At 53.5% G+C, this 21,716-nt stretch overlaps 17 protein-coding genes across 17 annotated transcripts; 10 read left to right on the top strand and 7 right to left on the bottom strand.

Moving 5' to 3' along the window:
- Positions 1 to 3: 3 nt before the first annotated feature.
- On the bottom strand, positions 4 to 443 carry KL911_000181 (uncharacterized protein; the record flags this gene model as incomplete). The annotated part of the gene is made up of 2 exons (XM_043196809.1): positions 4 to 352; positions 424 to 443. 2 exons carry the CDS (start codon positions 441 to 443, stop codon positions 4 to 6), a joined length of 369 nt encoding a protein of 122 aa, XP_043056874.1.
- A 56-nt stretch (positions 444 to 499) lies between these two features.
- KL911_000180 (uncharacterized protein) lies at positions 500 to 1,677 on the bottom strand (the record flags this gene model as incomplete). The annotated part of the gene is made up of 2 exons (XM_043196798.1): positions 500 to 1,570; positions 1,648 to 1,677. 2 exons carry the CDS (start codon positions 1,675 to 1,677, stop codon positions 500 to 502), a joined length of 1,101 nt encoding a protein of 366 aa, XP_043056873.1.
- A 70-nt stretch (positions 1,678 to 1,747) lies between these two features.
- KL911_000179 (uncharacterized protein) lies at positions 1,748 to 2,719 on the top strand (the record flags this gene model as incomplete). Its single annotated transcript, XM_043196786.1, has 1 exon — positions 1,748 to 2,719. The coding sequence occupies one exon, from the start codon at positions 1,748 to 1,750 to the stop codon at positions 2,717 to 2,719; it is 972 nt and encodes a 323-aa protein (XP_043056872.1).
- Positions 2,720 to 3,187: 468 nt separating this feature from the next.
- KL911_000178 (uncharacterized protein) lies at positions 3,188 to 4,075 on the top strand (the record flags this gene model as incomplete). The annotated part of the gene is made up of 1 exon (XM_043196775.1): positions 3,188 to 4,075. One exon carries the CDS (start codon positions 3,188 to 3,190, stop codon positions 4,073 to 4,075), a length of 888 nt encoding a protein of 295 aa, XP_043056871.1.
- A 210-nt stretch (positions 4,076 to 4,285) lies between these two features.
- KL911_000177 (uncharacterized protein) lies at positions 4,286 to 5,515 on the top strand (the record flags this gene model as incomplete). Its single annotated transcript, XM_043196764.1, has 1 exon — positions 4,286 to 5,515. The coding sequence occupies one exon, from the start codon at positions 4,286 to 4,288 to the stop codon at positions 5,513 to 5,515; it is 1,230 nt and encodes a 409-aa protein (XP_043056870.1).
- A 42-nt stretch (positions 5,516 to 5,557) lies between these two features.
- Positions 5,558 to 6,673, top strand: KL911_000176 (uncharacterized protein; the record flags this gene model as incomplete). The annotated part of the gene is made up of 1 exon (XM_043196753.1): positions 5,558 to 6,673. The coding sequence occupies one exon, from the start codon at positions 5,558 to 5,560 to the stop codon at positions 6,671 to 6,673; it is 1,116 nt and encodes a 371-aa protein (XP_043056869.1).
- A 10-nt stretch (positions 6,674 to 6,683) lies between these two features.
- Positions 6,684 to 7,781, bottom strand: KL911_000175 (uncharacterized protein; the record flags this gene model as incomplete). Its single annotated transcript, XM_043196742.1, has 1 exon — positions 6,684 to 7,781. The coding sequence occupies one exon, from the start codon at positions 7,779 to 7,781 to the stop codon at positions 6,684 to 6,686; it is 1,098 nt and encodes a 365-aa protein (XP_043056868.1).
- A 194-nt stretch (positions 7,782 to 7,975) lies between these two features.
- KL911_000174 (uncharacterized protein) lies at positions 7,976 to 8,788 on the top strand (the record flags this gene model as incomplete). The annotated part of the gene is made up of 2 exons (XM_043196731.1): positions 7,976 to 8,020; positions 8,096 to 8,788. The coding sequence occupies 2 exons, from the start codon at positions 7,976 to 7,978 to the stop codon at positions 8,786 to 8,788; spliced, it is 738 nt and encodes a 245-aa protein (XP_043056867.1).
- A 161-nt stretch (positions 8,789 to 8,949) lies between these two features.
- KL911_000173 (uncharacterized protein) lies at positions 8,950 to 10,476 on the bottom strand (the record flags this gene model as incomplete). The annotated part of the gene is made up of 1 exon (XM_043196720.1): positions 8,950 to 10,476. The coding sequence occupies one exon, from the start codon at positions 10,474 to 10,476 to the stop codon at positions 8,950 to 8,952; it is 1,527 nt and encodes a 508-aa protein (XP_043056866.1).
- Positions 10,477 to 10,593: 117 nt separating this feature from the next.
- On the bottom strand, positions 10,594 to 11,532 carry KL911_000172 (uncharacterized protein; the record flags this gene model as incomplete). Its single annotated transcript, XM_043196709.1, has 1 exon — positions 10,594 to 11,532. One exon carries the CDS (start codon positions 11,530 to 11,532, stop codon positions 10,594 to 10,596), a length of 939 nt encoding a protein of 312 aa, XP_043056865.1.
- Positions 11,533 to 11,581: 49 nt separating this feature from the next.
- KL911_000171 (uncharacterized protein) lies at positions 11,582 to 11,994 on the top strand (the record flags this gene model as incomplete). The annotated part of the gene is made up of 2 exons (XM_043196698.1): positions 11,582 to 11,633; positions 11,711 to 11,994. The coding sequence occupies 2 exons, from the start codon at positions 11,582 to 11,584 to the stop codon at positions 11,992 to 11,994; spliced, it is 336 nt and encodes a 111-aa protein (XP_043056864.1).
- Positions 11,995 to 12,027: 33 nt separating this feature from the next.
- KL911_000170 (uncharacterized protein) lies at positions 12,028 to 13,206 on the top strand (the record flags this gene model as incomplete). Its single annotated transcript, XM_043196687.1, has 2 exons — positions 12,028 to 12,075; positions 12,307 to 13,206. 2 exons carry the CDS (start codon positions 12,028 to 12,030, stop codon positions 13,204 to 13,206), a joined length of 948 nt encoding a protein of 315 aa, XP_043056863.1.
- A 201-nt stretch (positions 13,207 to 13,407) lies between these two features.
- On the bottom strand, positions 13,408 to 14,199 carry KL911_000169 (uncharacterized protein; the record flags this gene model as incomplete). The annotated part of the gene is made up of 1 exon (XM_043196675.1): positions 13,408 to 14,199. One exon carries the CDS (start codon positions 14,197 to 14,199, stop codon positions 13,408 to 13,410), a length of 792 nt encoding a protein of 263 aa, XP_043056862.1.
- Positions 14,200 to 14,289: 90 nt separating this feature from the next.
- On the bottom strand, positions 14,290 to 15,357 carry KL911_000168 (uncharacterized protein; the record flags this gene model as incomplete). The annotated part of the gene is made up of 1 exon (XM_043196664.1): positions 14,290 to 15,357. The coding sequence occupies one exon, from the start codon at positions 15,355 to 15,357 to the stop codon at positions 14,290 to 14,292; it is 1,068 nt and encodes a 355-aa protein (XP_043056861.1).
- Positions 15,358 to 15,429: 72 nt separating this feature from the next.
- KL911_000167 (uncharacterized protein) lies at positions 15,430 to 16,719 on the top strand (the record flags this gene model as incomplete). Its single annotated transcript, XM_043196653.1, has 1 exon — positions 15,430 to 16,719. The coding sequence occupies one exon, from the start codon at positions 15,430 to 15,432 to the stop codon at positions 16,717 to 16,719; it is 1,290 nt and encodes a 429-aa protein (XP_043056860.1).
- Positions 16,720 to 16,816: 97 nt separating this feature from the next.
- On the top strand, positions 16,817 to 17,368 carry KL911_000166 (uncharacterized protein; the record flags this gene model as incomplete). The annotated part of the gene is made up of 1 exon (XM_043196642.1): positions 16,817 to 17,368. One exon carries the CDS (start codon positions 16,817 to 16,819, stop codon positions 17,366 to 17,368), a length of 552 nt encoding a protein of 183 aa, XP_043056859.1.
- Positions 17,369 to 17,501: 133 nt separating this feature from the next.
- On the top strand, positions 17,502 to 21,650 carry KL911_000165 (uncharacterized protein; the record flags this gene model as incomplete). The annotated part of the gene is made up of 1 exon (XM_043196631.1): positions 17,502 to 21,650. The coding sequence occupies one exon, from the start codon at positions 17,502 to 17,504 to the stop codon at positions 21,648 to 21,650; it is 4,149 nt and encodes a 1,382-aa protein (XP_043056858.1).
- Positions 21,651 to 21,716: the final 66 nt, after the last annotated feature.

Raw genomic sequence — 21,716 nt, 5'->3', positions numbered from 1 at the left:
GGGCTAACGAGCAGCGCCCGTCGAGAGGTCGACGTGCCCTCCCCCAGATGCACAGCCGTGATGGGTCTCGCCGTATGCCGACCGCACAAACACTCTGCCGCGAGCTCGTCCCCACTGTGCAGGCCCACGACATGGGCCAGCTGCTCGCCCCTGGCGGCCTGCTCCGGCGTCTCCAGCGACACCAGAATTACCCCTCGTCCCTGCTTCTCCACAATTTCGCTCGCCACGCACACCGAAACGGCACTTAGCCCCCGGATCACCACGCTTGCCTGCATTGGACAAGTTAGCCGGCCCTGCGAATTTCTGTGTCCTCGACAACACACCCGTGCACCGGGTGCCGCTCTCCTCACTGCTGCGGGGATCTGTCAAATGCTGCGAGCGACGGGGTCTGACCGGACGGTCACTGCACCCCCGCAATGTTACTCTGTGCGTTTGCGAAGCATGGAGGGGTCCAGGAGCATAAAAACACGCCAGTGTCTGGACCCTGCGCTCCATGAGTTCAAAAAAGGACATCCTCAGCTCGCCCAAACTGCTCTCGGACATCAACCCGATCATCTTCCGCGGCAGGAACCACATCGCGTGTGTGCGGTGCAAGAACCAGAAGATCAAGTGCTCTGGCGCGAAGCCGACGTGCGACAACTGCAAGCTCACGGGCAACGAGTGCGTGTATCCGTTCAAAGACCGCAAGATCATCATCCTCGAGTCGCAACTGCAGCTGCTGCAGGCGCGCATCAAGGAGCTCGAGGACTACATCAACGGCGAGTCCGCCGATAACGGCAAGACCAGCTCGCAGACCGACAACCGCGCTTTCCTGCCGCTGCAGTTCCACACCAACAACGAGCGCCTCGACAACGTCATCAACGTGTCCTTCGGCGACTCCGAGCAGCAGGAGCGCAGCGTCCAGCCGCCGCACCCGTCCAGCATCAACTACCACGTGTCGGACCTCTACTTCGCCGCGACCGACGACTGCGTCTTCTCGCTGCCGGCGCGCGAGTACGCCGAGCCGCTCGTGAGCCTGTGTCTCGCGCACTTCCGCGACTCGCACTACCTGTACGAGGAGACGGAGTTTGTGGCCGAGTTCAGCCGCGTCTACGACACAGGCGTGTGCTTCTCGCCGCAGCTGCTGTCCAAGATCTTCATCACGCTCGCCATCGGCGAGCAGATCCTCTACTCGATCAAGTCGCACCAGCTGTCGCTCGCAGAGCTCGACCGCGAGCTCTCGTCCAAACGGCACTTCGTCAACAAGACGCCCGGCCTCAAGTACTTCCTTGCCGGCGCGCGCATCTTCCCCGTCCACGTCGAGATGCCGACGCTGCCCGCGGTCCAGACCGCGCTGCTCATCGGGTACTATCTGCAGTCGCTCAACCGCATCACCGGCTCGTACGTGTGGTTCGGCGTGGCCACGCGCTGGGCGCTCTCGCTCAACCTGCACCTGCGCCAGCCGTACCTGACGCCGCAGGAGGTCTCGCGCCGCAAGCGCGTGTGGTGGACCGTCTTCACGCTCGACTCGCTCGCCACGTCGCGCATCCGGCTGCCGCAGAGCGTCAAGTTCAACGAGACCCAGATCGACCTCATCAGCGAGCGCGACTGCGCCGAGTGGGGCGGCGCGCGCTTCCTGTACCTGCAGGTCTCGCTCATCAAGTTCACAGACGACATCCTCAACTCCGTGTACAACATGACGTCGCGCAGCGTGTACACGGGCGAGAAGACGCGGCTGGGCACCGACCTGGTCGCCAACACGGTCAAGATGGTCCGGGTGCTCGAGGACAACTTCGAGAAGGACGTGGCCCGCGACTTCGAGCAGCTGCGCAAGGAGATGTACGACAACAAGCTGTGCGAGCTGCACCAGCCGCTCATCCACGTGTACCTCAAGTCAAACCAGTACTTCATCACGGCGTGCCGCCCGCTCGCGCTCGCCGTGTTCAAGAAGTTCATCGCCACCGACGACGCCCGCATCACACAGGTGCTGCGCAAGTGCATCAACGCCGCCAAGGAGACCATCTCCGTGCTGCGCCACCTCAAGCTGCTCAAGCTGCTCATCACCTTCGACTACTGGCACACTCACTTCCTGTTCAACTCGATCCTCATCCTGCTCATCACGCTCAACCTCGAAAACAACCGCGCAGCGCTCGCGCGCGGCATCGACCTGCTCAAGTTCATGGCCCTCGCCGGCAACCACGTCTCCAAGGACTCGCTCAACAAGCTGATCCAGCTCGTGCGCATCTTCAACGACCTCGGCTTCAACCTCGACTTCGACCTCACGCTGCCCAAGTTCGACGCGCCCTACGAGCCACAGACGGTCGACAGCCCCGAGGACAGCGTCGACATCCAGCTCATCCACCCTGACACCAACCCCCTGGACCAGAACATCCAGGACCAGATCGACCAGACAAACTTCCAGCTCCAGCAGCAGCAGCAGCAGCTCCACCACCACACAGAACAGCTGCCCTTCATCTTCCCCAACCCAGAGGACTTTGCAGGCAAGCAGCCGCCGAGCAGCTATCCGCAGGACGAGCTGTTCAACTCCAACTCGAGCTTTTTCGACAACCTGCTCAACAACATGCAGACGTGGGATCTGGCGCCCAGCTCGACCGGTCTCGACGCCAGAACGGAGGCGTCTCCCTCTCTGCAGGACCCCATGTTCTCCTCGCCTCCCTTCGCGCCGCCCAACCAGACTCGTGCAGAACGCGATCCGCTCAAGTCTAGACCGCTTACGTAACACCCCCAGCTCGACAGGAGCCCCTACATACGAAAAACGAAATATCTTTTGTCGGTGAAAAAGCAATCTGCAGCACCGGGGGCAAAATCTATTAGTGCCTTGGCGAGGCCAAACGGCAAGGCGTTTATCCGACGGACGGTAATAAGTAGACGGCGAAGTGCCAGCGCAGACGATTCTCCCCGGCACGGCCGTCTGTGACAGGCTGCTTTGCCAAACCGTCTCTTCCCTCCCACACGCCACCTCGCCGATCTCACTTCTCCTTGCCGTCCTGCTTCACTCGCAGTTTTTCCGATCTGTCCTCGATTACTTTGCCACTTTAGGAACGGTAATTTGTTTTTTCTTTTCCTGCAGGGTATTTATTTACGTAGCGAAAAAAAAAAAACGAGCTACGGGCTATATAAGCCCCAGGCGACGGTCATCTCACTCAAGTCGTTCATTCCTTAAAGCTACAGACTCCACTCATTCGTTATGTTCGCCAACTTGTCAATCTTTTTCACTCTTGCTGTGCTTGCCACCTCTGCTCCCGTCGAGCACGTCCACCACGCGCACCAAAAGAGAGCTGCACAGTGTTCGTTCCCTACCGACAAGGGTCTCGTCCAGATCACCAACGTCAACGGTGACGGCTGGGCCCAAGACAAGTCCTGCACCCCAGGCAACTACTGTCCTTACGCCTGTCCTCCAGGAAAGCTGATGGCTCAGTGGAACCCAAAAGTCACGTCTTACAGCTACCCTGGCTCCCAGGACGGAGGACTTTACTGCAACGACAATGGCGAGCTCGAGACGCCGATCTCTGACCACGACTACTGCGTCGATGGCAAGGGCACTGCCTCGGTGAAGAACTCTGCCTCGAAGAACGTCGCTTTCTGCCAGACCGTCCTGCCTGGAAACGAGGAGATGCTGATTCCAACCAACGTCGACTCGTCCTCGTCGCAGACACTTGCCGTGCCCGGCACAGACTACTGGGCCAGCACCGCCTCGCACTTCTACATCAATCCTCCAGGAGTTTCCACCGACGAGGGATGCCAATGGGGCTCCACCAGCAACCCGTACGGCAACTGGTCGCCATACGTCGCCGGCTTCAACATGGACGACAGCGGAAACACGTTTGCCAAAATCGGCTGGAACCCTGTCTACTTCGAGGACTCCTCGCCGTTCAAGAACGAGAAGCCTTCGTTCGGTATCCGTTTGTCTTGCAACGACGGCGACAAGTGCAGCGGTAACACATGCGAGATCAACCCACAGAAGTACGGCCTGAACAAGATCAGCGGCAGTGACAGCGTGAGCGACGGTGCAGCCTGGTGTGTTCTGACGGCCACGGACAATAGTGACGTGACCGTGGAGGTCTTCGATCTGTGATCATTTTGTTTTTTGTATATATTGGGGATTTATCTGGGATTTGCTAGGGATGATTTTAGGAAAATTAAATATACCTGCTTTTTATTACTACAAATAAAAAAATACTGTGGTGGACATTAATTTGTTTTTTTTTGCTTTTAAATTAGTCACTATAATCACAATAGTTAGGCTACGGGATTGATAAGAGCCCTCGTTTTCTTTCTCAGAGCCATGTATTCCAGGAAAGAAATTAAGATCCTCACTCTGCTGGGGATAGACACCGTCTTCTTCCTGGTGGAGCTCATTGGCGGATACGCTGTCAACTCGCTGGCCCTGATTGCAGACTCTTTCCACATGCTGAACGATATCATCTCGCTACTGGTGGCGCTTTGGGCCGTGAATGTTGCCAAGACCAAGGAGGCCGACGCCAAGTTCACGTACGGGTGGCAACGTGCCGAAATCTTGGGTGCGCTCATCAACGCTGTGTTCTTGCTTGCCTTGTGCTTCACCATCTTCATCGAGGCCATCCAGAGGTTCGTTGCGCCACAGAATGTTACCAACGCGAAGCTCATTTTAGTGGTCGGTGCCTGCGGTCTCCTCTCCAACCTCGTTGGGCTCTTCCTGTTCCACGAGCACGGACACTCTCACGGAGAACTCGGCGGACACTCCCATGCGCATCACGAGGAGGAACCATCGGAGGACTCTGACATTGAGCATATGCTGCCGCAGGTCGTCGTCAACAACTGGGAGTACGACAGCCTAGACGGCCACAAGACACACAACCATGAGATCAACAAACGCTCCAAGAAAGCCTCCAAGTCGCTCAACATGCAGGGCGTGTTTTTGCACGTTATGGGGGACGCTCTCGGAAACATTGGTGTCATGGCCACCGCCTTATTCATCTGGCTCACAGACTATTCATGGAGATTCTACGCTGACCCGTTCATTTCCCTGGTAATCACATGCATCATCTTCTCTTCTGCGCTGCCGTTGTGCAAATCGTCATCCAGAATCCTGCTGCAGGGCACTCCGCTCTCAATCGACTCCGAGCTCGTCATGGACGACATTCTAAAGGTCCACGGCGTGATCTCCGTCCACGACTTCCACATCTGGAACCTGACCGAGAGATTGCTCATTTGCTCGCTCCACGTCGACCTCAGCGTTTCGCCGGAGGAGTTTTTGGACGTGGCGGCCACTATCAAGCAATGTCTACATGCCTATGGCATCCACAGCGCGACGATCCAGCCGGAATTCTCGGAGTACTACGCCAAGATCAACAAGCTGCCTAAACGGTTTTCGTCCGAGGCAGATCTGCAGAACGTTGCCGCCTCCGAGACAGCGGGCCTGCTGAGTCACGAGCACCGCTCGTACGGCTCTGCTGTGCCGGCTCCGAACGGCCAAATCGGCTGTATAGTGGACGCTGCTGTAAACTGCACAGCCGAGAACTGTGTGAAGCACTGAAAAATAAAAAATAAAATTCGATCTTGTCTTAATAAATGCCATATGGCTAAGTTCACGAGGCCGATCGCCGTCCTCAGCGTATTATTGGCCCTCGCGTATGTGTTCCACGGCCAATTGCTCTCCAAAAACGCGTCGCCGACGGCTTTTGTGCCGGCTTCTCGCGAAAATGCCACCTTCTTCAGTCTCGTGCGCAACTCTGAGCTCCCCGGCATGCTGCAGAGCATCAAGAGCGTAGAAGAGCGATTCAACAACAAATACCATTACCACTGGATTTTTGCCAACAACGAGCCGTTCACAGACGACTTCAAGACAGCAGTCGCCGCGATGTGCTCGGGAACGGTCGAGTTCAGCCTCATCCCACCAGAGTACTGGGACTATCCAGAATGGATCGACCAAAAGCTGGCGGCCGACGTGCGGCGCCAGATGAGGCGCAAGGGCATCAAGTACGGCGACAACGAGTCGTATCGCCACATGTGCCGATTTTTCTCGGGATTATTCTACAAGCTGGACGCGCTGAGGCCATTCCGATATTACTGGCGAGTAGAGCCGAACGTTGAATTCCGCTGCAACATCGCGTACGACCCGTTTCAGGTGATGCGCACCCAGGAGAAAGTGTACGGGTTCACGCTCACGCCGCTGGAGCTGCACACCACGGTGGCCACGCTGTGGAATGCCACGCAGGAGTACATGCGCCAGTACCCGGACCGTGTGGCTGCGAACAACAACATGGCGTTTCTGACAGACGACGACGGCGAGAGCTTCAACATGTGCCATTTCTGGTCGAACTTCGAGATCGGCGACCTGGACTTCTTCCGCAGCGAGACGTATATGCATTTCTTCGACTATATGGACCGCAAGGGCGGGATTTTTTATGAAAGATGGGGAGACGCGCCGCTGCACACGATCGCAGTGTCTATGCTGCTTCCATATACGAAGCTTCAGTATTTCGCAGGCACCGGATATTATCATGCGCCGAACCTGCAATGCGACGGGCCAAACTGGCTTCAGGAGCAGAACGAGTGTATTTGCTTTGCGGAGGACGACTTCGCGTGGTCCAGCGGAAGCTGTTTGACGAAGTTCTTTGATATCCACCAACTCGAGCGTCCAGAGGCTGCGCCCACGACCCCGTACGCGCCAATCCATAAGCCTAGCAAGTAATAGAGCTATGCTACCATTCCAGCGAGTTGGCCCACGAGACGCGCTTGCGGTTGCGGTCTGAGTACGAGAACGTTTTTGGCCCCTGCTTGGCGCTGCCGGGGCTCACGTTCTCCTGGTTTTCCTGTAGTTCCTGTAGCTCCTCCTTAAGCTTGTCGAGCGTTCGTTGGTGGCTGAGCGAGCCGGGCTTGTGCTGGCGTCTGTGGCTGTGCTTGAGTTGCAGAAAACTCTGTCTCTCGGACTCTGTGTAGAAGCCGACCTTTTTGAGCGTCTTTTCCGGTCGCCGCAGCGCGGTGGTTCTGGCAAGGACCGCGCGCACGATCGCGGCCTTTCGCACGCCGTCCACGGCGGGACCCGCGGTCGGAATCGTCACCAGCTCTGTTGTTTTCTCTGGGATCGGAATCCCCAAACAGTTCTGCGAGTTGATCTCGGTCGCGTACTTGGTAGCATCCTCTATGCTACCGTCGGAGCTCTCCACAATGAGGTTCAGCAAGTTGTGGCACGGCTTGATGATGGGTCTTTGGATCGGCTGTTTTGTAGGGGTGCAGATGCGCAGCGGTGAGCTGTGCTCGCCGCGGGCGGCGGGCTGTGGCTCGTTCTCGTCAAACTCAAGCTGGAAGTCGTCCTGGTAGATGTCGACCGCAAAATGGCTGTCGCTGGCGCGCAGGAACTTGCTGAGCTCTGCTCCAAAGTCCATGTCGCCAATGTCCTCGTGCTCAGAAATCTCTGGCGCAGAGCGCACCTGTGCGTCAACCTCGTCAATCGAGAGGTTGCCGATCATGCCGTCGATGTCGTTGATGGTGGTTTTCTCCACGCTGGAGAAGTCGAGGTCGGTTGTGCTCGGGCTGAACAGCTGGCCGTCTAGATCAAGCGACCGGAGATAGCTGTCGAAGTCGAAGAGCTGTGCGGAGCTCGCAAAAAGATGGTCTGCGGGAGCCGCCGCGGGCTTGGGCAGCTCGATGATGTCGTCCAGCGTGGTGTTGCCGGAGGCGAAGTCGTCTAGCAGAGACGGCTTGTTCTTCTTCTCTGGCGAGCCCGGCGGGCTCGAGATCGGGCTGCTGTGGGCGGGAACGCTGGCCTCGAACGGGTTCGAGAAAATCGATTGCAGCATGGGAAAGCAAAGACAGCGGTGCTGGGCTAGCGACGGGAAGGAAAATAATGGAGCCAAATTTAATTTAAATGTCTCGTCTCACTAGTATTTATCATTTCCCGCATTGGGAAGGCGCATCAAATTTTTAGGACCGGGGTTCTGCACCGCCACAAATGCTTGCTCGCGTTTAGCTGCTACCATTTATCCTTCCTCCCATGAGTCAGCCTACCGCTCCACAAATAACCAAGACCTACGCCCGAGTCCAAACCTACCCGATTGCTGCCTCGTGGATCCGCATCGGCGGCCACTTCCCGCTGCCCCACGTGCTGCGGCAGCGCCTGTACGCCCTGGCGTATTCGCCAGCGTTCAAGGACTACACAGAGGTCTTGGACTCGTACATGGACCACTGGCTCGAGGACGTCGAACACATCGTCCCAGAGGTCAAGACGCTCAGAATGCGCGACATCAGAGACTCGCTGACCAGGCCCGTCGTGGACGCCTCGCTGTTCGTGGACAGAAACATGCACGCTCTGTCGGTTGCAATGAACCAGCGCGTTCTCGAGCCCGCCAGAAAAACAGCCAGCGACTTCAGGAAGGCGTACGCCCCGCTGTACGACACACAGGGCCGTGCGCTGCTGCGGTCGCAGCTGGACCCGGTGTTCAGGCCGCTGAACGAGCGACTGGTCCGGCTGGTGGGCGACGACGCAGGGACGGAGTACTCGAGCGAGCTCACGCACAGCCTCAGGCTTCTCTACGGTGTGGCTGAGCAGACGCGGCCGCGGATTGCCAACAGCGTCGTGAGAAGCAGACAGCTGCCGCGCCAGGTCACCAGCCACCTCAAGGAGGTGTACGAGGCCAACAAGTCGAAGCGCGGCGAGGGCAGGCTGATCGTGATGATCGCGTCGATGGACACCGTGCGCGACCTGCTCAACGAGGGCTACAACGTGGTCAGTCCGGGGAAGGAGCAGGCGGAGCCCGAGGAGGCGGAGCCAGAGCGGGCAGAGCCGGAGCAGCCGGAGCAGCACTAACTATGTCATCTTAGTTTAGGTACGAATGGAGTGAAAGGATTAACCGACAAAAAACCAGGCCAGGCCTAAACCACCACCAAAAACGATTAAGCGAAAACCACCAAGTGGAAGCACACTAAACTGTATTCTCGCTACACATTAGCACGGCGACATGTCGCTGATCACCTCTCGTCGATCATCTTGATCTCGTCCTGCAAACCAACCAGCCGCTTGTGGATCTGCTCGATGTCCTTGTTGAACTTATCCTGTCTCTCGAACAGCGCACGCTTCCAGTCCTTAAACTTCTGGTTCTGCGCCTGCACAATCTCTGTGAACCGCTTCTTCATCGTCTTCTCGCTGTCCAGGTACGCAGGATTCATCTCCACGAGCTCCCGCTCGGTCTCGCGCAGGTTCAGCGTGTTGAGCATCTTGAGCACGCCCACGCTCGGCTTCGACTCGATCACCTGCCGGATGTTCGGGTGTGTCTGGCCGTCCTCCGCCTGCACGGTCTTCCAGCTGCCCTTGTTGTCCGGCACGATCGTCTCGCCGTCCTCGTTTTCGACGTTCAGAGCAGCCAGCTCCTCGTGGCTGATGGTCATCTCCATCGCCTTGCCCAGCCGGTACCGCATGAAGTCGCGACGGTAGTTTTCGTAGTAGTTCTCCGTGGACGAGATCAGGTCCGCCATGTTGGTGCCCATCAGAAACTCGCGCAGCTTCACAAAGTCGCAGTGTGCCGGGTTGTCCACCTCGGCCAGCCCCCACTTGTACTGCCGGCCGCGGACAAGCTGGCCCTTGGCGTTCGGAAACGAGCCCTGCGAGTTCAGAACGCAGAACGGCATCTCGCCAATCAGGTTGGCCGCGCCGGTCTTGTCAAACAGCTCGCAGATCGAGATCTCGTGCTCTTTGAGAGACTTCTTGACTCTCTGCTTGAACGCGTTGATCTCGTCGACCGTAAAAGCGTCGGCCTTGGAGATGACGGGGACTAAGTTGACCCTGGTAGACAGGTTCTTCATGGCCTCGATGTCGATCTGGGTCAGCCCCGTTGCAGACGGGACAATGAAATACAGACACACGTGGACCTCCGAGTGCGAGGTTTTGGTCCTGTCCGGCTGGTTCTCCTGGTAGACCGCGCGTCTATACTGCTCGTCAATGTATCTGACAATCGGGTACCAGCAGTACCTGTTGTCGATGTAGTCGCCGAAACCGGGAGTGTCGATCACGTTCAGCCTGAGCAGGAAGTTGTCCTCGACGAGCTCGACCTTGTGCGAGACTATTTCTGTGGTCTTACTAGGGCTACCGCCCAGACGGGTGGTTGGCTCTGTGACAACGGTGTCGAACAGGGTGTTGATAAAGGAGGTCTTGCCCACACCTGACTCGCCCACCATCATGACGGTGAAATGGGCCCCCTTCTTGAGAGCATGGAGCCGCTTCAGAACAGGCAGACACGCCAGACCAACATCGCCGGGATACATGTTGGCAATGGCGGACTCCATGTTGTAGTGAGTGGGGTACTCCTCGTCCTTGAGCAGCGTGCTGGTGCTGGAGGTGCTGGGCGCGTTTCTGGGCTCCAAGGGGGCGCTGATATCGCCGTTGGTGGCAGCCACGTCGATGTCGATGTTTTCGCCCGTCAGAGGGGCGCTGGGCGCAGAAAAAAGGTCGATCGAGCTGATCACACGCTTGTCAGTCAGTTGTTCGACTTGGGCAGCCATTATTGGAATGAGAAAGAGGAAAAGAGGATGTGCGTATTCTCAAATACATGTCTCAGCGTCTACCGCGCGCGCGGGTGGACTAAAAATGCAACGTGCGGCGGCGCGGCAAAAAATTATTCAGCTACTGGCGTTTCTCAACGACAGAAAACAGTTCCACAGCACGCCGATGCCGCTGCTGAACGGCACCTGGAAGCTCTTTGGCATCACCAAAAAATTCACAAACTGCACGGGGAACCACACACAGAAGTTGCACGCCAGCGTCGACAGATACACCCTGTACAGCTTCTCCTTGACGTCGTCTGCACTGCCCTGCTCGATCACCAGCGTGCCGTATGTGAAGAAGCAGGCAAGCGAAACGGGCGAGAAGCACAGCTGGTCGGTCAGCACGCGTTCCAGCACGCTCACAAACGTCGGCACGTCCTTGTACATGGCGTTCAGAAACGAGTACCATGCCACCTGGACAAACGACATCAGGAAGCCCCAAAAGACGAAGCCCGCAAATCGGCGCACCTGGAACGTTGGCGGAGCAGCGTCTGCTGCGTCTCTAGCCTGGTGGACAGAAATCTCGCCGTCCTCGCCGTAGTCGACAAAATAATCCTCCGGTCTTCTCGGAACTAATGTCCCCAGATAGGTGGCAATGTCGTACGGCAAGCTGTGCTCCTGGAAGGACGCCTGCTGAAAGTATGCACTGATGGACTGCGCCAATGTGTCCGCAATGCCGTACAGTACGATGTTGGTGGTCATAGTGGCCACAAGAGACGACTTCGTGTACAGCTGGTGGTATCTAGTGGTGAGCTTGGCGAGGAAGTACGCGAAGATCACGAGGATCAGCAGGTTTAGCACGGGGACATTGCGTACTCGGGCAGTGAGAAATTTCTGGAGTGCGACAGGGAGTTGCAGCGACGCCCTGGACCCCGACGGACGCTCGTCTGTGGACAGTCTGATAGGCATGAGAGCAGACAATAATCTAGAAAAAGATTCTGCACGTGACATAAAATAGGGCAGCCACACGCGCACCGGCAAAACTTTTCCCTCTGCCAAAATTCGGGTCACCATAGGTAACAAAATATTAGTGAAAAATTAAACTCACCTTCATCAGTACAGCATGTTAATTCCAAAGGAAGACAGAAAGAAGATCCACCAATACCTCTTCAAGGGTAAGTAGTGCACAGGCTGCGGCCGACGAGGGTCGACTTTCTAACCGTATCAGAGGGCGTCTTGGTCGCTAAAAAAGACTTTGAAATTCAACACGATGACATCGACACCAAGAACTTGTACGTCATTAAGGCCATGCAATCGTTGACTTCCAAGGGATACGTCAAGACCCAGTTCTCGTGGCAATACTACTACTACACTCTGACCGACGAGGGTATCAACTACCTGAGAGAGTACCTTGCTTTGCCAGAGACCATTGTTCCAAACACCTTGGTTGCTGAGCCAATCCAGGAGAGACCACAGGCCAGACGTGGTCCAAGAAGAGACGACGGTGAGGGGTACAGAAGAAGATTCAGAGATTAGGTGTAATGAATATACGGGCGAGAGCCAAGAAGAATGGAAATTAGAATAAGTTTAGCGGCAGGGGCTCGCAAAGCTGCCCTCGTAACGTAGCGCAACCCAATCCAAATCCTCTATTGGCCTATTTTTGGCTCAATGTCTGTATTTGCTTTTCGTGGCTACTGATCTTGCGTACGCTAGGAATTTTTTTTCTGCTTACATCATCCCTTAATCGTCTATGGTTTTTGGTAGACAGAAGAACAGATCCGTGGATCTGTCGTTGCAGGACAGTAATTACCAGCCGGTAAGTGCCAGCTCAGCCGCACCTAACACCAGTTTCCAAATCCCAATTCTCTGAAACCGCAACCATCCACCGGAGGGCAAAACTCGCCAAGTAAAACACCGCCTGCCCTCCCGCCTCACCCCCGGCCACGGCCCATTCCTGCCCCACCAGCAGCCCAGAAACCTACGATTATCAACAACTACTACTACATGTCGTCGCCATCGCAACCGGGAAATGTTGCTCCTTCACAGCCGCAGCAGATCCCCCATCCCTATTTGAGTCCCCGGTCTTCCTTCACGAGGGCGTCCCAAGAAAACAGACGATCGTCGCACTCGTCCCGCTCGCAACGGCCGCCAGTGCTGGAAAAGGTTCCCAGGACGTCTTCCGAGGAGGCTGGGATTTATTCTTCGCCGTCGTTGGCCCGTCTCGAGTTACATCCCCGGCTGCCCCAAGTCGACCTCGACGACCCGGTTCCAGACCCGCAAGTGCCTAATCTGCTGAGTCTGCTCTCGCGAATGAGTCCCGACTCGATATCCGTTCACAACCGGGAGCTCTACGGCGCATTCTTGCAGTTTGGCAAGGACTCGATCGATTACGAGGATCTGCGACAGCTGCTGGTCAATCCGGAAGGAACGCATTTCAGATCTGACAGTGCCAGACGCCTCTGCAACACCTTCGTGTCGACCACGTCTGAGTTGGAATTTCGAGATTTCATCAGGTTGTGCAAGTTCCTCAAGGGATGCTACGATTCGTTCAAATATCACGACTCAGATAAATCATGCTACCTAGAGCCCGCAGAGTTTTCCAAGTCGCTCAGATACAACCAGATCACGTGCCCGGACAGCCTGCTGCAGCAGGTGTTCAGGAACTCGCCCAACCTGAACCTGGAAGCCTACGTTCTCGCGGTGATTCTGATCCGCAATCACGAGCGCAAACACCTTTACACCAGATAGCATAAAAAGTTTTCAGCTGCCAGAAAAAAACTTGCACCTTTTTCGTGTGTGTAAGTACTCTTCGAAAGCAGCAAATGATGAATACTTGTTATTATTACTTTTCTTTCTGGCATCTCTAATGTTAGAGCTTCCGGCTCGATGAATATAACCCTTGACACTTATCTGAAGCTGCGTTCTCGAAAATTGACTAACATTTTAGAGCTATGGCGTCCACAACTTGCCCGATCCTCTGGGAGCAAACGTGATTTTCCTGTAATCCTGCGTTTTCACCATGCCAGGCGCTTCGTTCGCCACTTTTGGTGGGTCGCTGGAGTCACGCTGTTCCAGAAACGCTTCCATCTGGTTCATGCTCAGCACTTTGAATCCGAAACACCGGAGCCATGTAGATGTGACGGGGTCTTCGCAAACCACTACCCAATCAATTCTCGACCTCGGTTTGCGCTTCTTATTTTCGACGTACTGCTTTTGAATGCACGAGCGGATCAGGTACCTCAGTCGTGGCGGGACCTTGGCCTTTTCGTGTTGATCCGTATCTTTCGCGAGCTCCTGCTGCTTCTCGAAACCGGTATTCACCGTTCGCGTAGTCTTGTTCCGAGGCTTTTGGTATAGTCCGTAATCGCCTGCCATCGTCGGTATTTCACCTAACAAGGGCGTCCGTTGTCTGTAGCTTGAAGCTTTTTTCCAGTCCGGGCCTGCTTCCTCGGGAGATTCTAAAAGAAACTGAACATTACGCGGGTTGTGGGTATCGGCAGGGTCCTCGCTTATCGCGGCGTCGATGACACGAATGCTTTCGCGCGCGTTTCGGGCAACAACAGGGTTGATGGAGCGTTTGAGGAAGTCCAGTTCTCTCAGTGTGTAGTTTGGTACAAAGACCGTCAGACGGTACTCTGTCTGCCATTTTTTGAGTCTTGTGATTCCGCCAAACACCAAAGAGCTCGGATCAACAATCACGTGATACCGTGTTTCGTTGGTTAGCTTGTCATTGCTTGACATTCCACATTAAGTCTAGCAACCGATGCAAAAACCGTTGAAAAATTTGTCTATGCACAGCCGTGAGATTTATTATATATATTCTATAGTCAGTTAAGTGTGATCCTTGTCTGACTCTAGGTAAAGTTCGAGGTCGGTCATCGGCTTGAACGGCCAGCGGAAGTATAAATTGGAAATCTCAACAAGCTCCTCTATCGGGAGGTCACAGATTCTGCATTCGAGAACCGACGCAGGAAGAACCTGTTTGAAGTACTCGTCTGCTCCCGGACCGAGAAAATGCAGGTTCTGGACCACCTTGTAGCTCGGCAACATGAATAGCTTGTGCAGGACCAGCGTGAACTCGGGCATGTGCTCGATTTTGTATTTATCCTGATTCGATTGGAACTCGACCAGCATCAGGTCTTCGTGTTGAGGCATCTTGGGCAGTTCGATAGCGTTCGGGTATTGCCGCATGCACCTGGTCACGCTTTTCTGCTTTTCGAAATTGCTGTATGCGATGACGTTCACTTCGCCGAAAGCGGTTGCGACCACAGAATTAGTTTGTCTGAACCTCGATCCCATGATCCCGAGATATTTCAGGGCATCCGCTGGACGCAGCCAAAAAAGAGACTTCACTTTTGGGTATTTGTACCAAGCGAGACGCATCTGGTTGAAATAGAGCATGCTTCTCACCTTTGACTTGTCAGAGGTTGTAATGTAGGAACCAGTGATGAGCAGCGTTTGGTTCACTTTCTCGGCAGGATTTCGGTCAAGCACAATTTTCCCGCTATTGATAAGCTCTTCGGAGTTATAGTGTCTAAGAGACCGTGGATCCTCTTGAAACAGGTAGAAATTCCGGCACAAGGGATCATTGTCATGGAGCCTTTTCCAAAATCTGTGCATTGCCGCGCTGTTAGGGATAAGGAGGTGGAAGCGTGGGTGCAGGTAGTGATTTAGGTCGTAAACGAAGCTGTTGAATCCGGTGTTGTAGTCTACTATGTGCAGCTTCTCTGATGGGTCTTTGTACTGGTTTTTCAAATCAAGCTTCTCGAAAATCTCATGGTTGGTTTCCTGCGAGAACGGAATTTTGGTGCTACTTCGACCAAAGTGTGTGCTTTCATACGCCTGTTTAAATGTCTCGACCGAGTTTACAAACTGTGCTCTGGTCACCACTTTGGACATGGAGCAGGATCTAAAATATATATGATATTTTTTTTCTTGATTTTTTTTTTTTGTTTTCCCTATACACCCACCATGCCTAAACTGAAAATAAAACTGAGCAATAAAGACGAAGAAAAGCCCAAGATTAAGCTCAGGACGTCATCGGGACCAGAAGAGCCGCGTCCCATGCTCAAGTTGAGCACGACTAAAAAAGTGCCCACAATCAGGGTCAAGCCCACAAGAATGCCCGGTGACGGCTACGATTCTGAAGACCCCGACAGAGAAGATGACCCATTGATCGAAGAGGGTATCATATTGAGAATGGTACCAGACGAGTCGCTGGATTATCTGCGCAGATGTGTTGAAGACGGAGACATGAGCGGGATCACGATCAAGTGGAAGGACAAGAGGCGGGCGATTTTACGAATAAATGGGATGTTGTACGGAGGCAAACTGGTTGAGTTGCCGACTGTGGTGGAAGTCCACAAGTCTGTGGATAAAAAGAACATATTCAAGACGATCGACGTGTGCCAGATGCTGCTGATCGTGAAGCGGCTCGAGTCTGAGAAGGATATTAAGGACATAGACGTTGACATGGAGCATGGCGAGTCGTATCCGGACGGAATTACTCCGCCGCTGGAGAATGCAAAGCAGCGCTTTAAGAAGCGTTACCAACAGAAAATCATGCAGAGCGTCGAAGACAGGGTCCAGGAGCTTCTAGACTTGGACGACGAAGCAGAGTCCAGCACGTACACATTCATTGATCCATCGGAGGAGGCCAGCAGCTACTCCACTCCTGAGCCGGTTGAGTTCAGGAAAAAGAAACAGAAGGCACAGGAAGCTAGGATAGAGGACAAGCTGGACAGACAGATGGAGGAAGAGGACAAGGAGGACGAGCTGGACTTGGAGCTGGAGGCTGCGTTTGAGGACGCACCAAGGGACGATGAGGAGGAGGAGATTATTGAGGGAGCGTCTGCCGACGAGGAACACGAGTCTTCCGACGATGAAGATGACGACGACGACGAAGAGGAGGATGAGGAAGAGCATATACGTCCTGTTGGAGAAGAGATGAACGAGACGCAGCAACACAACGCCATTTTGCGCGAGGAGATCAGCGAATTGGAAAGCACGATTGAGCAGAAGTCCCGGGACCTGGCCAAGGCCAATAATCCGATCATGCGTAACCGTATCACTGACGTTATCGGAAGACTCAAGCAGGAACTTGAGCTGAAGCGCATGCAGATACAAGAGCAAGACAGTACGAACGATCGAAATAAGGACGAAGACGACGAAGACGATCAGGAGGATCAGGAGGACAACGAGGAGGCAGGCGAGAACGAGGAGGTGGAAGAAAACGACGACGACCTAGCGGATTTATTCTGAAGCTGTTTCACAGCTGTGTCGAAAATTATTCTGTCTCTCTAATAGTGTAAATTAGCAAAATAATTAAATTATCTGACTCACAATCAAATAAACAATCATGATGGTACAGTCCCAAAATATAGACCTGGGAGGCCCAGGCCTGGCCAAAACGAAGAAAGGAGCCCGCAAGAAACAAGCAGACGCATTCATCCCCCCGCGAGGAGTGCTTCCCGACGGAACTGCTGTGGATTTTGGCCACTCAGATAAAAACAAGTCCAAGCAACAGCAAACACAGAAAAAGGCTCAGTCGGACAAGGCATCCAAAGGACCGAAACAGAACGCAGTCGTGGAGTCCACCACGAACGATCTTAAACATCTGTTGCTGGACTCGTCGCAATCGCTGCCTGATGGCCAGAAACCAGATTTTGGCGGGCGTACGAAGAAGAAGACCCGCGATAACCACAAACAGCAGTCCACTGCATCCAATAGAAACTCAGGAGCTACGAATTTGCCATCTAGTGCCGACTCGTACCTCAAAAAGTCCCCCCGTTCCCAGTCCTCGACGTCGATGTCCCCCCTCTCCTCCTCCACTCCAGTCTACGCAGGCTCCTCCTTCCACAGTGCGCCTTCCACACTCTCCCTTCCCAAACCCTCTTTCCTCAAGAAATGATCTCTACGCATGTACGCTAATCATGAAAAGGACCTCTTGGGTAACCATCCGCCTTGGATGTTTCGCACCTGCGCTGACGTAAACACATGTCTTTTTTTTAAATTTATTTTGTCGCTAGGGTTTAAAAATCTTTATGCCTTCGCACAAAGACTCGTTTTCCTCGCTCTCGACTAGGCGGCGCGAGGCCTCACGAAATCGCGACTCCGCGTCCCTCGCATCCCGCCAGTTCCATGTGGACGAAAACGAGACCGAGATGTTCTCGGGAGCAGCGTCGCACGTGATTCCCTCATCGATCTCTTCGTTCCATCATAATCTCCCGCAGCCGTTTCCCTCGCCAGCTATTTCCAGTGTCGCTGTGCAAGACGATTTTGGCGAGCTGGATGATTTTTCGCTGCACCGCGTGGACTCGAATGCGAGCACCGTTGAATTCCAGGAGCGGGCCAAGTTCAAGTTCTTCACCACACAGCAGATTGAAGAGGCCAAAGGAGCTTCATCCCAGCTGCATAATCCAGAGGGAATGCTCGTTGACTACGATACCAATTGGAACACCTACGATGACGAGCTGCATCATAGAAGTATGTCGGTGCAGCACCCGGCTGTTTCCATCCATAGCAATACCGAGCTGGCTTCGATTCCGATATCCAGCTATGGATCGATGCACACGAGCGAGGAGGAGCTGTTTCCTGAGGAATATCCGGACGAAGAAGGTGATCTTTCCTCGGAGCATGACGAGTGGGATTCCAAGTCTGGAGTGTGGGCGGATGTCAGACACCACGACAAGCTGTTTGGAGCCAAATTTCCAGCTAAAAACACGAGCCAGCGGTTTTACCTTGCGGAGGAGGACCTTGTGATAGGAATTGCTGGCTACTCCAACTCGTACCTTAAGTCAGCAGTATATTATCTATTTATCATTTTGACCTTAGGACTCGGGTACCTGGGTCTTCGCTGGTTCCCAAGATACCGTATCCAGATGATGGGGAATGCCACGCCGCTCGCCAAGGCACAGTGGGTCGTTGTGGAGGACGAATTCGGTGTCCTCGACACTATTAACGTGAAGAGACATTGGTACAATCGCTCGCTGTCATCATTTCTCACAAAGTCTAAATTTGACGACAAAGACGATTACGACCTGGATGACACTGATCCTCTGGTTCCGATTTTGATCTCTTTTGAGTACAGATACATGAAATTTTTCTACGACCCGCTGGAAGACATCTACAAACTGGCAAATAGCTGGATCGACCCGAAATGGTGCCATTTTCCAGAGAGCAAGGCAGGTCTGTCCGAAGACCTGTACCAGAGCAGGTCTCTCATTTTCGGCGAAAATCTCATCGATATCAAGGACAAGTCGGTGTTTCAGTTGCTAACTGACGAGATCCTTCATCCTTTTTATGTGTTTCAGGCATTTTCAATCTTGCTATGGCTTGCTGACAGTTACTACTACTACGCATTCTGTATTTTCATCATATCAGTCTTTTCCATCGCCGACTCGCTTATTGAAACAAAGACCACCATCACACGCATGCGTGCTATTTCGAGGTTCGAGTGCGACGTGAGGGTCTGGAGAAGCGGTTTCTGGAAGGAGATTAACTCCAAAGAACTGGTGCCCGGCGACGTTTACGAAGTGTCTGATGCGTCTCTTCATTACTTTCCCTGTGACGCAATTTTACTCTCGGGTGACTGCATCGTGAACGAGTCAATGCTCACAGGTGAGTCTGTTCCTGTGTCCAAGCTGCCAATTTCGCCAGAGACGGCTGCAGAGCTGAGAAGCGAGTTTGCGAGCACCAAGTTCTCTCCCCAATTGGCCAAGTCGTTCCTATACTCCGGTACCAAGATCGTCAGATGTCGTTACGCCAGCAACGGAGACGAGCCAGCAATGGCTCTTGTGGTGAGAACCGGTTTCAACACCACCAAGGGCTCGTTGGTGAGATCGATGCTATTCCCGAAGCCAAGCGACTTCAAGTTCTACCGGGACTCCTTCAAGTACATTGGTGTGATGACGGTGATTGCACTGGTTGGCTTCGTTGTTTCTGCTATCAACTTCATCAAGCTCGGGCTGGGGTGGAAAACAATCACTTTGCGCGCATTGGACCTCATCACCATCGTTGTTCCGCCTGCATTACCCGCAACATTAACAATCGGCACGAGCTTTGCCCTTTCGCGATTACGGCATAAAAGTGTGTTCTGCATTGCGCCAACGCGGATAAACGTTGGAGGAAAGCTGGACGTCATGTGTTTCGACAAGACTGGAACGCTGACCGAGGAAGGCTTGGATTTGATGGGAGTTCGCGTTTCAGAGCCGATCCGTGACCGAAAAGAGCGCCATTTCACCGACCTCTATGCGCATGTTGACCAGCTATTTGGAGATGCGGCTAGTCCGCAAGCTTACGAGCTGTTCCTGACAATGCTAAGTTGCCAGTCTCTGAAAAAAGTGGAAGACGAAATTGTTGGAGATCCTTTGGATGCAAAGACATTCGAGTTCACGAACTGGGACATGATTGAGAATCCCGTGGACGACGAAGTTCTGAACGATTTTGTTGCTAGACACAAATTCAGTGGCAACGTTTCGCCTGTTCTTTTCCGCCCCAAGAACAAGCTCCAAAATAATACGCTGTTTGTGAAATTGCGCGAGTTTGAGTTTGTTTCGCAACTGAGACGAATGTCCTCAATATGCCAGTCATTGAACAATCCAGCTCTCTTCAATGTTTTCGTGAAAGGTGCACCTGAGGTAATTGAGGACTTGTGTTTCCCGGAGACAGTTCCAGCTAATTATCGAGAACTCCTCCACGAGTACACTCACAATGGCTACCGTGTGATTGCTTGTGCTACGAAAACTATGAAAAAGCCGAACTCAGCCAATTTGACCGACCTGGAGTTCCTGAACGAGCTTCCTCGTGAAAAGTGCGAATCGGAGTTGGAATTTATTGGATTTTTGATTTTCGAGAACCGCTTGAAGAGTTCCACGAAAAGCTCTTTAAAACACCTCAAAGATGCCGAGCTTCGCACCATTATGTGCACGGGGGACAACGTCCTCACTGCCGTTAGCGTCTCACGAGAGTGCGGTCTGGTCGACCAGGGCTGCAAAGTTTACATTCCTTCATTTGAAGAGTACGAGGACAATCAGAGGATCCCAATTGTTTGGACTGAGGTCGACGACCCAGAGTCCCAACTGGACCCAGTCAGTCTGGTACCGCTGGATATCAACCGCACAGACGATTATTGCATCGCCGTTACAGGAGATGTATTCAAGTACATCCTAACTGAATTGAGCGATCATGAACAGCTGATCGAAAAGATGTTGATGAAGGGGACCGTTTTTGCTAGAATGTCTCCTGACGAAAAACATGAGCTCGTTGACCGGCTCAAATCGCTGGATTATACTGTGGGCTTCTGTGGAGATGGGGCTAATGATTGCGGAGCACTCAAGGCGGCGGATGTTGGAATCTCGTTGAGCGAGGCAGAAGCATCTGTGGCAGCTCCGTTCACGTCGAGAATTTTTGAGATCTCATGTGTTTTGGACGTCATCAAGGAAGGCCGGGCCTCTCTGGTGACGAGCTTCTCCTGTTTCCAGTTTATGTCTTTATACTCGGCCATCCAGTTTATCACGGTCTCCATTTTGTATAAGGAGGGCACAAACCTTGGAGATTTCCAGTTCCTGTATATCGACATGTTCCTGATCATCCCGCTTGCTGTGTTCATGGCTTGGAGCAAGCCATTCGACAAGCTATGCCCCAAACGGCCTACTGCGAACCTGATGTCGCCAAAAATATTGATCCCCTTGCTAGGAAACATCTGCGTTCTGTTCTGTTTCCAGTTCTCTATTTGGAGATCGCTGAAAGAGGCTGACGAAAGCTGGTATAGACCTCCTGTTCCTGGCGACGACGATGAAGTCCAGTGCTCCGACAACACAGTGCTGTTCCTATTTGCCAACTTTCAGTACATTATGGTTGCAATGCTGTTGACCGTCGGTCCCCCATACAGAGAGCCTGCTGCCAAAAATTACCCATTCATAACCACAGTTTTCACCACTTCGATCCTGTCTGCTGCCCTGATGTATCTTGACAATACCAGCTGGTTTGGAGATTTGATGGACATCACGTGGACACCCGAAAGCCTGAAGATGAGCCTGCTAGTGGCTGCCTGTGCCAACTACCTAATACTAGTCGGTGTCAACAAATATTTATTTGGGCGCATGTCGAAGCTCTTCAAGCGCTTGTTTGGCCGTCGTACAAGCAAGAAGCGGTTTAAGAACTTTCGAAAGGAGTTCAAAGTGCTATGTTGATCTCAACTGAATAAATAATTTTAAATAATTAAGTCTCACCATTTCCGTCCCAGGTGTTTCTGAACG

This window comes from Ogataea haglerorum (genome assembly GCF_019207285.1).
Source record: "Ogataea haglerorum isolate 81-453-3 chromosome Unknown 81-453-3_NODE_1_length_915391_cov_96.871712, whole genome shotgun sequence".
Classification (NCBI taxonomy): Eukaryota; Fungi; Ascomycota; class Pichiomycetes; order Pichiales; family Pichiaceae; genus Ogataea; species Ogataea haglerorum.
This window is presented reverse-complemented; position numbering and strand designations above follow the sequence as displayed.